General features: G+C 43.4%; 1 protein-coding gene across 1 annotated transcript in view; it reads left to right on the plus strand.

Moving 5' to 3' along the window:
* Positions 1 to 14,372, plus strand: part of hydin (HYDIN axonemal central pair apparatus protein) — a 338,453-nt gene that overhangs the window by 199,181 nt on the left and 124,900 nt on the right. The window contains exon 31 of the mRNA XM_060923930.1: positions 8,682 to 8,882. Coding sequence (XP_060779913.1) covers positions 8,682 to 8,882 — 201 coding nt within the window. The remainder of the gene's footprint in view (positions 1 to 8,681; positions 8,883 to 14,372) is intronic.

Below are 14,372 nucleotides of genomic sequence, written 5' to 3' on the forward strand. Positions count from 1 at the left end.
CAGTCATGTTAATGACCTATTGCCAATTGACCTAATGAGTTGCAGTTTGGTCCTCCAGCTGTTCCTTTTTTGTACCTTTAACTTTTCCAGCCTCTTATTGCCCCTGTCCCAACTTTTTTGAGATGTGTTGCTGTCATGAAATTTCAAATGAGCCAATATTTGGCATGAAATTTCAAAATGTCTCGCTTTCGACATTTGACATGTTGTCTATGTTCTATTGTGAATACAGTATCAGTTTTTGAGATTTGTAAATTATTGCATTCCGTTTTTATTTACAATTTGTACTTTGTCCCAACTTTTTTGGAATCGGGGTTGTAGACAGAGACTAAACACTCATATATATATATATATATATATATATATATATATATATATATATATATATATATATATACACACACACACACACACACACACACACACACACACACACACACACAATTTGGTGCAAATAAACAGTCAAGGGCACTTGAGGTATAGCAGGTAAACATGAAATAAGCAGTATAAACAATAAACTAATAGCTGTTAAGGTGAGGTAGTGCGGAATAGTGCAAATGAGCGAGGTAAAGTGAAATGTGCAGTCCCTGAGTTCAGTGTGTTAATGAACGTTGAGAATATGTGTGTGTGTTGGGGGGGAAACTGTGAGGGTGACATGTTAGATGCTGAAGGGGGGCAGGGGGGTGTGCAAGCAGAATCTGTGGCAGGGGGCAGAGGGGGGAGGAGGGGCAGAACATGGAGGGAGTTGAGCCTCCTGACCGCCTGGTGAAAGAAACTGTCCTTGAGCCTGCTGGTTTTGGCCCAAAGACTCCGCAGTCTCCTCCCCGACGGCAGCAGACTGAAGAGGCTGTGAGATGGGTGGGTGGGGTCACCTGCAATCCTGATGGCTTTGCGGGTGAGGCGGGAGTTATAAATATCCATTCGAGAAGGGAGAGAGACACCAATGATCCTCTCAGCTGCTCTCACGATGCGCTGCAGAGTCTTGCAGCAGGACACGGTGCAGGCGCTGTACCACATGGTGATGCAGCTGGTCAGGATGTTCTTGATGGTGCCTCTGTAGAATGTGTGCATGATGGGGGCCAGGACTCTTGCTCTCCCCAGTTTGTGGAGGAAGTACAGATGCTGTTGGGCTTTTTTGGCCAGTGATGCGGTGTTGTTGCTCCCGGACAGGTCTTCAGAGATGTGCACACCCAGAAACTTGGTGCTGCTCACCCTCTCCACTGCAGCACCGTCGATAGATAGTGGAGCAATACTAATGGAGCAATACTAATTGGTTGTGTTGTGTGTGTAGGGGGGCAGGAGTGGTGGGCTCAGTTTAAGTTCAGTTAACTCATTTAAATGTTTTGAAAAATAATTACATCTTCAAAAGTAGAGCAAACTCTGTCAAAATAAGTAATGTCAACCTGGAACAAGAAATAAGTCTGATTAACTTCCATTTGTGAGTTAAGAGGGTATCAGCTTTTACAGTGCACCTGAAGTTTGTGAAATGCTACTACAACTTTGACTGGAACCGTGTTCTTTGGTCTGATATAACAAAAAATGGAGCTTTTTGGCAAGAAATACTCAAGGTGGATTTGGCATAAAAAGAAGGATGGCTATAATGAAAAGAACCCGATCCCAACTGTCAAATATGGTGAAAGTTCTGTGATGTTTTGGGGCTGTCTTTCCTCCAGTTGCCCTGGAAATGTTGTTAGGGTACATGGCATCATGGACTCCATGAAATTCTAGGACATTTTAAATCATAATCTGGCTGCCTCTGCCAGGAAACTAAAACTGGGTCATCATTGGATCTTCCAGCAGGACAATGATCAGAAGCATATATCCAAATCAACACAAAAATGGTTAAGTGACCACAGAGTCGAACTTCTGCCATGGCCATCTCAGTTCCCTGACCTGAACCCCATTGAAAACCTGTCAAGTCAATTTATTTGTATAGCGCTTCAAAATATATTGTCCAAAGCAGCTTTACATAAAAATAAAGATTTTAAGCATAGGAACTAATAAATTTGTCCCAGTAATTGTCCCTGAGTGTGAGTGGAACACAGGCAGTTCAGGCAGGTAGTGGTACTCAGTTCCACATTTATTCTTGCAACTAGCTTTACAGCTTTCAAGTGTGAGTGACATACAAGCACACACAACACACACACCAATGCTCTGATCAGGATAACTGCCTCTTAGCTCTCTCCCTCCTTATCAGCCCTTGGCCATTGCTGCAAAACACGCGCGCGCACACCAATTAAACACAGGCGTGATCGTTTTGCCACTCACCTTCCCTGGCCTCACTCTTCATTCAAAAACCGGTGCTTGAACACACACACACACACCCACTGCCACAGTCCCTAATCAATGTATTTATCCCTAATGAGCAAGCCTCAAAACCTGTGGGGTGAGCTGAATTGGAGAGAGCACAAGAGAGGGCCTAGGACCCTGGATGATCTGGAGAGATTCTGTAAAGAGGAATGGTCTCAGATGCCCTGCTCTGTATTCTCCAACCTTGTGAAATGTTATAGAGGAGGACTCAGTACTGTTTTACTGACAAAGGGAGGTTGTACAAAGTGTCAAATGCAGGGGTGTCAATAACAGTGTTCTTGTTGAAAAATAATTATTTCTTGATGAGGGATTTGTTTTTCTCTGAATAAATTTCTTTCAGTTAAAGAGAGGATTTTTCTCTTTTTTTTCAGTGTGAAATGAAGCTATTTCACCAAAATGTGGATTTTTTTTTTCTAACCCTTTTGACTCATCTTAACAAGGGGTGCCAATAATCATGGCGAGCACTGTATATTATTCATCAGGAGTCTTGGGCTTTGTGCGATTTACACCAAATTATGCGTCTTCCTTTTGGGGCCTTTGATATAGACCTCAGCTGCCACAAGTCTGTCTATCCTTGTCAGTGTGCTTCAACTCATGATCACTGTTCCTCGTTGTTCGTGCTGTTTGTACTTGTTTGACAATCACCACCATGAGGTTTGACAGTGTTCCCCTTGAAATATTAGATAATTTGCCATTACTGTTTTTTTTTGACTGATGAAAAGGAGAAATCCCTCATTTATATGGTATGACAAAATGATCAGCCAGTCTCCTCTTGGACTGATTGCATTTCCTGCAGGGGAGGCAATAAACCCCTGCGGTGATGTATGATGAGTGGTGAGTTATAAAAATTGATTCTTTAGAGCCTGTAGTGATGGTGTCTGTCTTAGTAAATTTGTAAATGGAATATCTTGAATGGTTGCATGCAGAAGTACCATAGGTATGATGGGGATGATGATTTACTTCATTCCTGACAGGTGAAAACCACCACAAAAAAGGAGGCCCCCATCAGACATTTGGGCCTTTGGCAATTGCTTGCACACCAATCAGCCATAACATTATGACCACTGACATGTGAAGTGATTAACATTGATTATTTCATGACAATGGCACCTGTCAATGGGTGGGATATATTAGGCAGCAAGACAACAGTCAGTTCTCAAGGTTAATGTGTTGGAAGCAGGAAAAATGGGCAAGCATAAGGATCTGAGCAACTTTGACAAAGGCTAAATTGTGTTGGCTGAGACTGGGTCTGAGCATCTCCAAAATGGCACATCTTGTGGGGTGTTTCCAGCATGCAGTGGTTAGTACGAGGAATGTTCATTAAAGATTTCCCAAGACCCACTTCCGGTTATTGTAGGAGGCTGAAATTGCACATGTATAATAATGCATATCTCTATGGGTCATGCGGTAATTTGCAGCTCTGATCTCATATCTGTTTCTCTTTTACAAGTGCTAAGGTGGAGTAAAGTGTGATAATGGAGCCAGTTAAATGCAGAGTGGTCATCAGGTTCCTGTACTTGAGAGGCCGCACACCAAGGGAGACATTCAATGAGATGAAAGAGACTTATGGGAGGATGCCCCATCATATGATGTAGTCAAGCACTGGCATCATCAGTTCAAGTGTGGTTGGACATCGGTGAAAACGACTCCCATTCCCGGGCGACCACAGTCCGCCATTAATGAAGACACCATCCAGCAAGTGGAGGCCGCCATTTTGGAGGATCACCACATAACCATTCGCCAACTAGCCCAAGACATCAAGATCAGTGTGGGGTCTGTGGGGAAAAAAATCATCCATGACCATTTGCACATGTGGAAGTTGTCTGCATGATGGATTCCTTGGTTGCTCACACCCTTGCAGAAGCAGGAAGGAGTCAAGTGCTCCCAAGCTCTTTAGGCCATGTGCCAAGAAAACCAGGAGGAGTTCTTCGACAGACTAATCATGCAGGATGAAACGTGGGTCCATCATTATGATCCAGAGACTAAAGCCCAGTCAAAGCAATGGAAGCATTATGACTCACCACCTCTGAAGAAGGCACGTGTCCAAACCCTTGGCGGGTAAGGTCATGCTCACGGTCTTTTGGGACCAGCGTGGAGTAGTGATGATGGATTTCCTGGTGAAGGGTACCACAATTACTGGGACATGCTACGCTTCGCTGCTACAGAAATTGCGGGAGGGCATCAAAACTGAGAGGCATGGCATGCTGACTAAAGGGGTCCACCTCCTGCAAGACAATGCCCCAGGTCACAACTTGTATGTTGCCCAGATGTAAGCACGGTTCTGTGGCTATGAAATCCTTCCTCACACACACCCCTTACTCTCCTGACCTTGCACCATCTGACTTCCACCTCTTTGCAACCATGAAGTCATTTTTGAAGGGCAAGCACTTCCCAGATAATGAAACACTTATTTACAAGGTCAAGTCGTGGCTTCTGATGCAGCCTGCAGACTTCTACAGGTGAGGTCTTCACAGCTGCATAAAGCAATGGGAGAAGTGTCATTCTTGGTGGTACCTTTGTAGAGAAAGACTAATAACTGTGCCAAGTTTTGTTCGTCTCAGTCCATGGGAAGTGGGTCAGGGGAAATCTTTAATGAACATCCCTACCAAAAGTGTTCCAAGGAAGGACAACCAGTGAACCAGCAACAGTGTCATGGGTGTTGAAGGCTCATTGATTCGCATGGGGCACGAAGGCTAGCCCATATGGTCCAATCCCACAGAAGAGCTACTGTAGCACAAACTGCTGAAAGTTAATGCTGACACTTTTCTGTTTTAGCTAGCATTAACTTTTTTCAGCAGTTTGTGCTACAGTAGCTTTAGTCAGTGCATGTGCTTTGCACTCTGCAGCTGCGTGCTCTGAGCTCAAAAGCACTTGGATGTGAGAGATATAACCAGAGAGCTGTTTGACATATCAAGTTTGATATTCGATCGTACCGTAACTATATGGTAATGTTGGAAAGTGAAAGCACTGGTTTACTGCTGTCCACAAGGCACATCATAATGTTGTGTTGTTATTTCTGGCCCATGGCATGCAGTGTGAAAGAAATGAATAAATAGCCTATGTATTTGTAACTGTGATGTGTATCCTGTATTCGAGTTGAGGGGGGATGGGGGGATGCCATCCCCCCTGGAATAAAAAATGGTCAAAATCATCCCCCTCTAAAATGGGCATCGCCCCTCCCTTCCCTTGAGCAATTTTAATAAATGTGGGCATTACTTCTATTTAACATTGGACTTAGAAATGCCATTCCACGTAGCTTTGCTGAAACTGAGCATACAATAAGCTACCGCGAGAGAGGGCACGTGCAAGTGAAGCATTTGAGGAGGTGACATTCAGTTGGGGTTCCGTTATTTTTTATTTCATTCGGCGTCAGTGACAGCAGCGGATTGCAGCATCATGGCCAAGCGGAGTGGACAGCAAGACCTAAGCAAGTTCAGATTTAAGATCGCAAGAAAAAACATTTCAGGAGGTAAGTCAAGAGTTACGAATATCAGTCACACAATTTCTGTGAGCCCACTATCATGCTGTAAAGTTACCGATATGTAGCCTAATTTGTGGGCGGCAGATAACAACACAGCTATCATAATGAATGTTAGTTTGGAGTCTAGCCAGCTATCGATAGCTTACTCAGGTTCATGTTAGCTTTGATTTCTTGTATAAGGCCATTAATTTAATCAGCCTGGACGTTCGTTTGTTATTCTTCAGGCAACAAAAAGTGTTATTCAAGACAGGAAGGCTAAAATAAACGACACTAGCAGTTTTGAAGGCTTCATTGCCTCATTAGAGAGCCGGTCACAACATGTAAGGCAGAGCAGGATTGGTGTAGGACTCGACAAGGTGTCTGCTAAAATGCTGCTTTCTTTTTCTTCGTCATAGGCTCTTCTTCTGTCTCCTCAATGGGCCTTTTCCTCTTTCCAAAGAAACTTTCCAAAGATGCCTGCTTTTAACTCATTTTGCTAGCTTGTATCCAGTATGTGTCTGTTAGGACTGGGGACTGTCTTGGCCTCTAGAGGCCGCTGTTATGTTTTTCTTGTCATGTTCGTTTTGGCGGGGCGGCACGGTGGTGTAGTGGTTAGCGCTGTCGCCTCACAGCAAGAAGGTCCGGGTTCGAGCCCCGTGGCCGGCGAGGGCCTTTCTGTGCGGAGTTTGCATGTTCTCCCCGTGTCCGCGTGGGTTTCCTCCAGGTGCTCCGGTTTCCCCCACAGTCCAAAGACATGCAGGTTAGGTTAACTGGTGACTCTAAATTGACCGTAGGTGTGAATGTGAGTGTGAATGGTTGTCTGTGTCTATGTGTCAGCCCTGTGATGACCTGGCGACTTATCCAGGGTGTACCCCGCCTTTCGCCCATAGTCAGCTGGGATAGGCTCCAGCTTGCCTGCGACCCTGTAGAACAGGATAAAGCGGCTAGAGATAATGAGATGAGATGAGATGTTCGTTTTGGCCTCTAGAGGCCACCTCTGCTTCTGTGTTCTGTGTTTGTTTTGACTACCATGTGCCTTTTCTTTTCATGTGCCTTGTGCCCTGCCTAGTCCTCATTATCGTCACCTGTGTTCAATTTATTTTGTGTATATATACTCCCTCAGTTCAGTCCCTAGTCACGGAGTCTTTATGCTATGTTGTTTAGTGCTTGTTCTGCTGTCCCATGTACCTTGCCTGTGCCCTTGTGGTTTTTTGGATATTTTTTGCTTACTTTGTACTTTTGGATCTTCTGAGCGTTTTTCTTTTTCTTTTTTTTTTGGACTTTGAATTGTTGGATTTTTTATTTTTTCCCTTTGTCTTCTCAGCATTGGATTATACTTTGTCTTTTTGCCCTGGATTGTATATAGTGTAAATAAACTTTTTTTTTTTTTTTGATACTCTACTTTCGCCTCACGCCTCTGCCCTTGAGTCATTCCCCAGGTGGCCTAGTGGGGGTTTGCTGGATCACTACACCAGCGACCTGGGTTTGATTCCCAGCAAAACCCTAACAGTATCAAAGTGCTGGTATGTATCGAATCAAAGTATCCAAGGCAGCTCCTTGGTGACTGTCAATGTTAAGGTGTCACGTGACCTAGATAACAGTGGGAATCAATGTTACAATGTTATAAGAATAAACACAATAATGGAAAAAAGCAAAAAAAATGCATAATGCCTCAAACATCTTTTAGGAAGTTTAGTCTGATTTACAATTTACTGTTGCTTGTTTTAGCTTATTGGTTACCTACCTACCTCTGTATTTAACTCAATGTTCCCAAGGTTCAGCTTTGAATAAAAATTCTATTGACTTGATATGAAAAGATTCAGTTGTTCATTTACATTGCCTGCTGAGGTTTTAATAAATTATTTACCAAACGATTTAAAAGGAGCCTGCCATGACTATGAAGTTACACTTCAAATTTGTCATCTGCATTTCACCCTAATATGGAGAATGTGGTAGGTATGCCAGCCAGGAGACTGACTAAATATGACACATGACATCCACACTGCATGTTTTACAGTAAAATACCAGTGTATTATGTTTTTTACAACAATAAAAAGGGTACACAGTGTGTACTACACACTTTATCAGTACAAAATACTGTATGTCTGGTAAATGAACAAGGTCCACAGACCTACGTTGTGTGCAAACCCTCCTAAAAGCAAACCAGTTTCCCACCGACGGACCGACCGATGGGTCGACACGCGACTAAAAATTTCACCATCCCCCCCCCCGGTTTGATTATACAACTCGACCACTGTGTGTATCTCATTATTGGTATCACTGTCACAAGACAATGCAGCAAGTTCCTGATGTGAACTACACTACACAATTCAGTGGTTCATATACTGTAATATTATTCTATTCAGGATGATTTTATGCCCTTGCAAATATTTTGGTCATACACTCGCCAGGCACTCCATTTTTAGGCAGTGCAAAGTATAATATCTATATTAGGGTGTACTTATTTTTCCCCAGCTGGTTTTTGAATGTTGGTTCACTTTTTGGGACAAAATGAGTACATATTGAAATCTTCTGTTGTGTGTTTTTGTTGTCATTTGACATTATTTGGGAAATAGAGATTGGTGAGGACCATACAGTTGTTTGTTTATGCCCTGTTAACTAAAAACATAGGATTGAAGAAGGGTGTACTTTCTTTTCCCCATGACTGCAGGTTGGGGGGCACATTTTCAAAATCTCACCAAAAACTTTACAGGGCCACAGACCAAGCCTGAGAGTGGGTTGGGAATTGCCACCTCACTTACAATATAAATGGAGACTTGAAGTAGTATCTAATTATATATAATGATATGAACACATTTCATTATAGTTTTATCATGCTTTCCTGCATTATAAGGCATGTTACCCTTCTTAATTGTAGTGACTCCTTTAATACCCTGCATTTTATAATGTATAGGTGTTGGGGGGTCCGACAGTGCAAGTCCGTCTACATGCAGTGGTCATGATGCCCACCTTAACTGCCTCCACTAACATGTTACAGTTCGATAGTGTTCACTGTGGCATGTGTAAAGTGGCTATAATGCAGCTGCACAACCCTGAGCCAGTACCCTGCAAGTGGAGCATCAAAGAGGAGGAACAAAGCAAGAGGAAGGCAAAGGTACTGAGGGAAAATGACTTTGGCTTATGTAGCATGTACATGTTATGTATATAATCTGCAAGTTGCCCTGGATAAGGCCATTTGTTAAATGATATAAATATTTTTGCAAATTATAACACACCCACATAAAGGAGAGCTACATTTGTCATATATGAAGAGTTTGGTTCCAAAATGCTCTGAATCCACTGTAATAAACTTGAGAAAATTGTATTTTAATTATCCAAAATTTGGTAGTATGAAAACCACTATTTTCTATTTGAAAGTTTAATAACACTATGAGGTTGTAATAACATTAAACATGAAAATTTAGAGTTTAATTTTCAATTTTTATTTAAAAACTGATTGGAAAATAATAAACACAGTATATCCATGACACGTTTATTCCCAAAATGCTTTAAATTCATTACATCAATAAAAATGAGATTTTTTTGTGTGTGAAATATAACTAGAAACAAGAAGTAAAGTTGATTTACACATATGACAGCCTCTAAACTTCTCTGACTAGTGCATCTCAAAAAGTTAGCAGATCATGAAAGGGTTTTTTTTGTAATTTAATTCAAAAAGGTAAACTTTCATATATTCTATATTCATTACACATAAAGCGAAAAACATTTCAAGCCTTTTGATTTTGATGATTATGGCTTGCCTGCAATGATTTGCCAACTTGTCCAGGGTGTACCCCTCCTCTCACCCATAGTCAGCTGGGATAGGCTCCAGCTTGCTCGTGATCCGGTACAGGATAAGCGGTTATGGATAATGGATGGATGATTATGGCTTATAGCTCATAAAAATCAGAAATCCAGTATCTCAAATTATTAGAATGTTTCCTAGGATGAATCAAAGAAGGATTTACAATACAGAAATGGCAAACTTCTGAAAAGCATGTTCATTTATACACTCAATACTTGGTTGGGGCTCCTTTACCACAAATTACTGCATCAATGTGGTGTGGCATGGATGCAGTCAGCCTGTGGCACTGCTGTGGTGTGAGTGAAACCCAGGTTGCTTTGATAGTGGCCTAAAGCTTGTCTGTATTTTTGGGTCAGGTATTTCTCATCTTCCTCTTGAAAATACCCCATAGATTCTCTATGGGATCCAGGTCAGGCAAGTTGGCTGGCCAATCAAGCACAGTAATATCCTGGTCAGCAAACCATTTGGTAGTAGTTTTGGCACTGTGGACAGGTGTTAAGTCCTGCTGGAAAAGGAAATCGGCATCTCCATAAAACTTGTCAACAGATGAAAGCATGAAGTGCTCTAAAATCTCCTGGTAGATGGCTGCATTGACTTTGGACTTGATACAACACAGTGGACCAACACCAGCAGATGACATAGCACACCAAATCCTCACAGACTGCGGAAACTTCACACTGGACTTCAAACACCTTGGATTCTGTGCCTCTCCACTCTTCCTTCAGAATCTAGGACCTTGATTTCCAAATGAAATGCAAAATTTACTTTCATCTAAAAAGAGGACTTTGGACCACTGAGCAATAGTCCAGTTCATTCTCTCCTTAGCCCAGGTAAGATGCCACTGATATTGTCTCTTATTCAGGAGTGGCTTGATATTTGGAATGCAATGCTTGTAGCCCCTTTCTTGAAGACATCTGTGCATGGTGGCTCTGACACCAGTCTCAGTCCACTCCTTGTGAAGCTCTCCCAAATTCTTGAATTGACTTTTTCTTGACACTCCTCTCAAAGCTATGGTCATCCCTGTTACTTGTGCACCTTTTTTAGAAAATCAGTAGTTGGTCCATGAGCCAGACAGTTGGCCAGTCCAACTCTATGGGGAAAAATATAACCTATCTAGCTTTGTTCATTAGGTCACATGCAGTAAGAAGATGCATGATAGCATTGCCAACAGTAGCTTTTAAGTGATAAAATATATTTTAAAAAACTGTACTGGCACATTGGATAATGTGCAGAACATTATCTGGAATGGAATATCGGATAAATGTACTGCTGTTTAATATAATTTCTGTGTGAAAATCTAAGTCATAAATCCTTCAGTGAAGTGCTTCAGAATACATCCTTCAAATCAATCTTAGAATTGTTTGATAAGTGCATGGAATTTCTTCACTCTGAAAATGGTCCTCTTGCCAAATTCTGGATGAGCTGTGTAGATATGGTATAGTATTGAACGTAGTGAGATCCTCTAAGGAAGGAGATTGGAAACTGCATCTTTTTTCTATCCACAGTATGATTCCTTGGTGCTCTGCTTATGACAAGGTAAACTATGCAAGGTCCCCATCATCTTATTATGCAGAGATGACAACCCTTCATACAAAGTACCCAGATGTCCATCAATACATGGAGGCAGGAGGCTTTTCTGTTCAAATTGGAGAAGGAAATCCCTTTGGCAAAATACCTGTGGATCAAACAGTGGAGGAGACTGTGAACAAAGATGCCCAAACAGCTGGTGGCACGAAGGGCTTTAGTTTGAAAACTGGAGCAGTCCAACACTACTATCTTACAGAAGAATATTGGCGGTCATGTCTGAGAATGCTTAAGGATTCATTTGGCTTGAAACATTCCAATGATCACAAGGACCTTCAAATGACAAGGATTCTCAAGAATGAGAATTATGTTATGAATCTTGTAGATATAATGGACAACAGTTGGATTAACCACTTTGCCAATGAGATGGCTCTGGTTTGTGTCTCCAGTGGATGGGTAGCATCAGTAGAAGTTGCCACAGACCTTTAGGCAAAAAAAAAATGGTGAGAAGGCATATAAAACTTTCAGAGAAGAAAGGCTGCAGTCCAATCCTCCCAGAAAGAAATTCCATGAGCCTCTTTCCAAACTGAATCTCAAAACCTTTAGATACAGAAGAAAACAAAAGCAAATAAGAACACTCCTACTCCTCCTAAACCTCATGCCAGCATAGCATTGAGCCCACCAGTGCCACCGAGCTCCAACATCTCTCACAGTCTTGGCTGAGTGCTGGGATGTCCTCCAGCCTTAAATTAATCTGCTGGAGTTCTTGATGAATGACATCATTCCAACGCGTGCATGGTCAGCTGCGAGGGCGTCTCCATCCCACTGCTGGTGGATCAGACTCGTAAATGGCTTTTGTGGGGTGGCCATCTGTGCAGCGCAGGACATGTCTGAACCAACAAACACGGCACTGTGTGATGGTGCGAAAGATATTCGGTTGGTTGGTCCTCTGGCAGAGCTCCTCATTGGAGACACGGTCATACCAACGCACCCCCACAATGTTCCTGAGGGCACGGGTCTCAAAGCTGAGAACACAGGTGGCCAAGGTCTTGCTGAGAGGCCAGGTCTCGGTGCCATAGAGCAGCACAGACAAAACCACAGTGTTGTAGACCCATAGCTTGGTGCATCATTAGATATCACATTGTTTCCAGAGTGGTCCCCAAAGGCTTCTCATGATGCCTGGCACCAGTCCACATCGCCTATTAATCTCAGTGAGGAGGTCACCATTATTGGTGGCTTCCGATCTCAGGTAAACAAATGTCACAAACTCGACGTGATCAGTGCCAGTGACGATGTGTGGTGGGTCAGGACCGTCACCTATATGCATCAGCTTGGTCTTGGACCAGTTGACACATAGCCCAAGCTTGGATGCCTCCTAATCAAAAATAAGAAGTACTCCCTTCAAATCTGCTAATGAGCAGCAGAACAATATCATGTCATCGGCATAATCCAAATCTATCAGGCGGTAATCTCTGAGCTGGACACCTGGGAAGCAGTTGCAGACTGCAGTCATCAGGTGGCCTATGATGCAATTGAACAGGTCAGGGACAGCCATACAGTCCTGTGAACTCTGGCAGCAATTGGGAACTAGTCAGAATCTTTACTGTTAATCTGAACACAGCTCTCAGCGCCATCGTAGAGCATCATTAAGAGTGTGATTAGCCTCAGTAGAAGGGCTAAGGTGTGGAGGATATTCCACATGGTAGGTCAGTCGACAGTGTCAAAGGCAGTTTTGAGGTCAATAAAGGTGATAAAAAGATGGCGATGAATCCTGCCTGTTGAGGACAGCATCTGGATCTGATAGCAGGTAGGGCACGGTCAAGGAGGATTCAGGTGAAGAGTTTGGCCGGTGTGGAAAGTAAAGTGATTCTTTGGTGGTTGTTGCATACGAGACAGTCACCTTTCCTCTTCCAAAATGGGAGGATAACACCATGCTGCCGGTCATCCGTCAGTTCCTCCATCACTCACACATGGTTGATGATAGTGATCAGCCAGTCAATCATGAAATCCCCGACCTCCGAATTCAGCGGTGATACAGCAGATGCCCTTGTTGTTCTTGAGCTCATGGAGGGCCTTCACGACCTCGTGTCTGTAGACCAGGTCAGTGTGACAAAAGAAGAAGAAACCGTTATTTGTCACATGCAAACTTCAAGCACAGTGAGATTCATCCTCTGCATTTAACCCATCTGAAGCAGTGAACACACGCGCACACACACCCAGAACAGTGGGCAGCCATACTACAGTGCCCAGGGAGCAGTTAGGGGTTAGGTACCTTGCTCAAGGGCACTTCAGCCCAAGCCCGCCCCATGTTAACCTAACTGCATGTCTTTGAACTGTGGGGGAAACCGGAGCACCCAGAGGAAACCCACACAGACACAGGGAGAACATGCAAACTCTATACAGAAAGGCCCTTGTCAGCCACTGGGCTCAAACCCAGGACCTTCTTACTGTGAGGCGACAGTACTAACCACTACAATTGGTAATGGAGGCGGCAGCAGTGTGAAGGCCTGGACTGGTTGGTGGGGGAGGTAGCTGGAAGTGCTCCCAATAGTGCTCAACTCACCGGGCAAGGCAGGTGTGTTTGGTAGTGATGATGATCTTTGGACTTTACATGGGTGACCTTCTTGTGAGGGCCACTACAGGCATCACGAAGGAGGCAATAGACCAGTCTCTGATTGTTGCAGCAGGTGGCATCTTCCAGCCTTGCAGCCTCATGTCCCAGTATCTCTTGCGGTCGATCTTTATGGCAATGTTACAGGTCACGTTCAGTTGACAATATTTGGGCATCTCGCCACAAAGATGGGAAGCATGATGATCTTCAATGATGATGAGGGTCTTATTGGAGATCCAGGGCTGCCGAGCAGTGGTGGTAGGGCAGCCAATGGTTATGGTGCTCACCTCGTTGACTGATGATTTGAAGGTCGACCAGTCAGTAATATCTTCAGCAGCCAACATGTTGTATCAGTTGGAGATGGAGCAGTTATACTGAGTATGAATGGTTGGGTCTCGAAGCCGGGATGAGTCGGCTCAAGGTTGGTGCCTATTGACAGGGTTGGACCTCAGGTGCACTTTGAAGAACAGTCCAAAAGAGGTAATTTTGTGAATTGACAGGAACCTCTTTGCTCACAAGATGATAATAGCACAGAGCCGAAGCCTGGATATGAAGGAGGTGCTGAAACATCTCCTCAGCTCTTTGCCATGGGCTCTGGTAACATCTGATGGCTCATTACAGAAAACAAACAAGCCTGCCTTAGCCAAAGGGATGCAAAAGAATGT

This window comes from Neoarius graeffei, chromosome 6 (genome assembly GCF_027579695.1).
Source record: "Neoarius graeffei isolate fNeoGra1 chromosome 6, fNeoGra1.pri, whole genome shotgun sequence".
In the NCBI taxonomy this organism is placed as follows: Eukaryota; Metazoa; Chordata; class Actinopteri; order Siluriformes; family Ariidae; genus Neoarius; species Neoarius graeffei.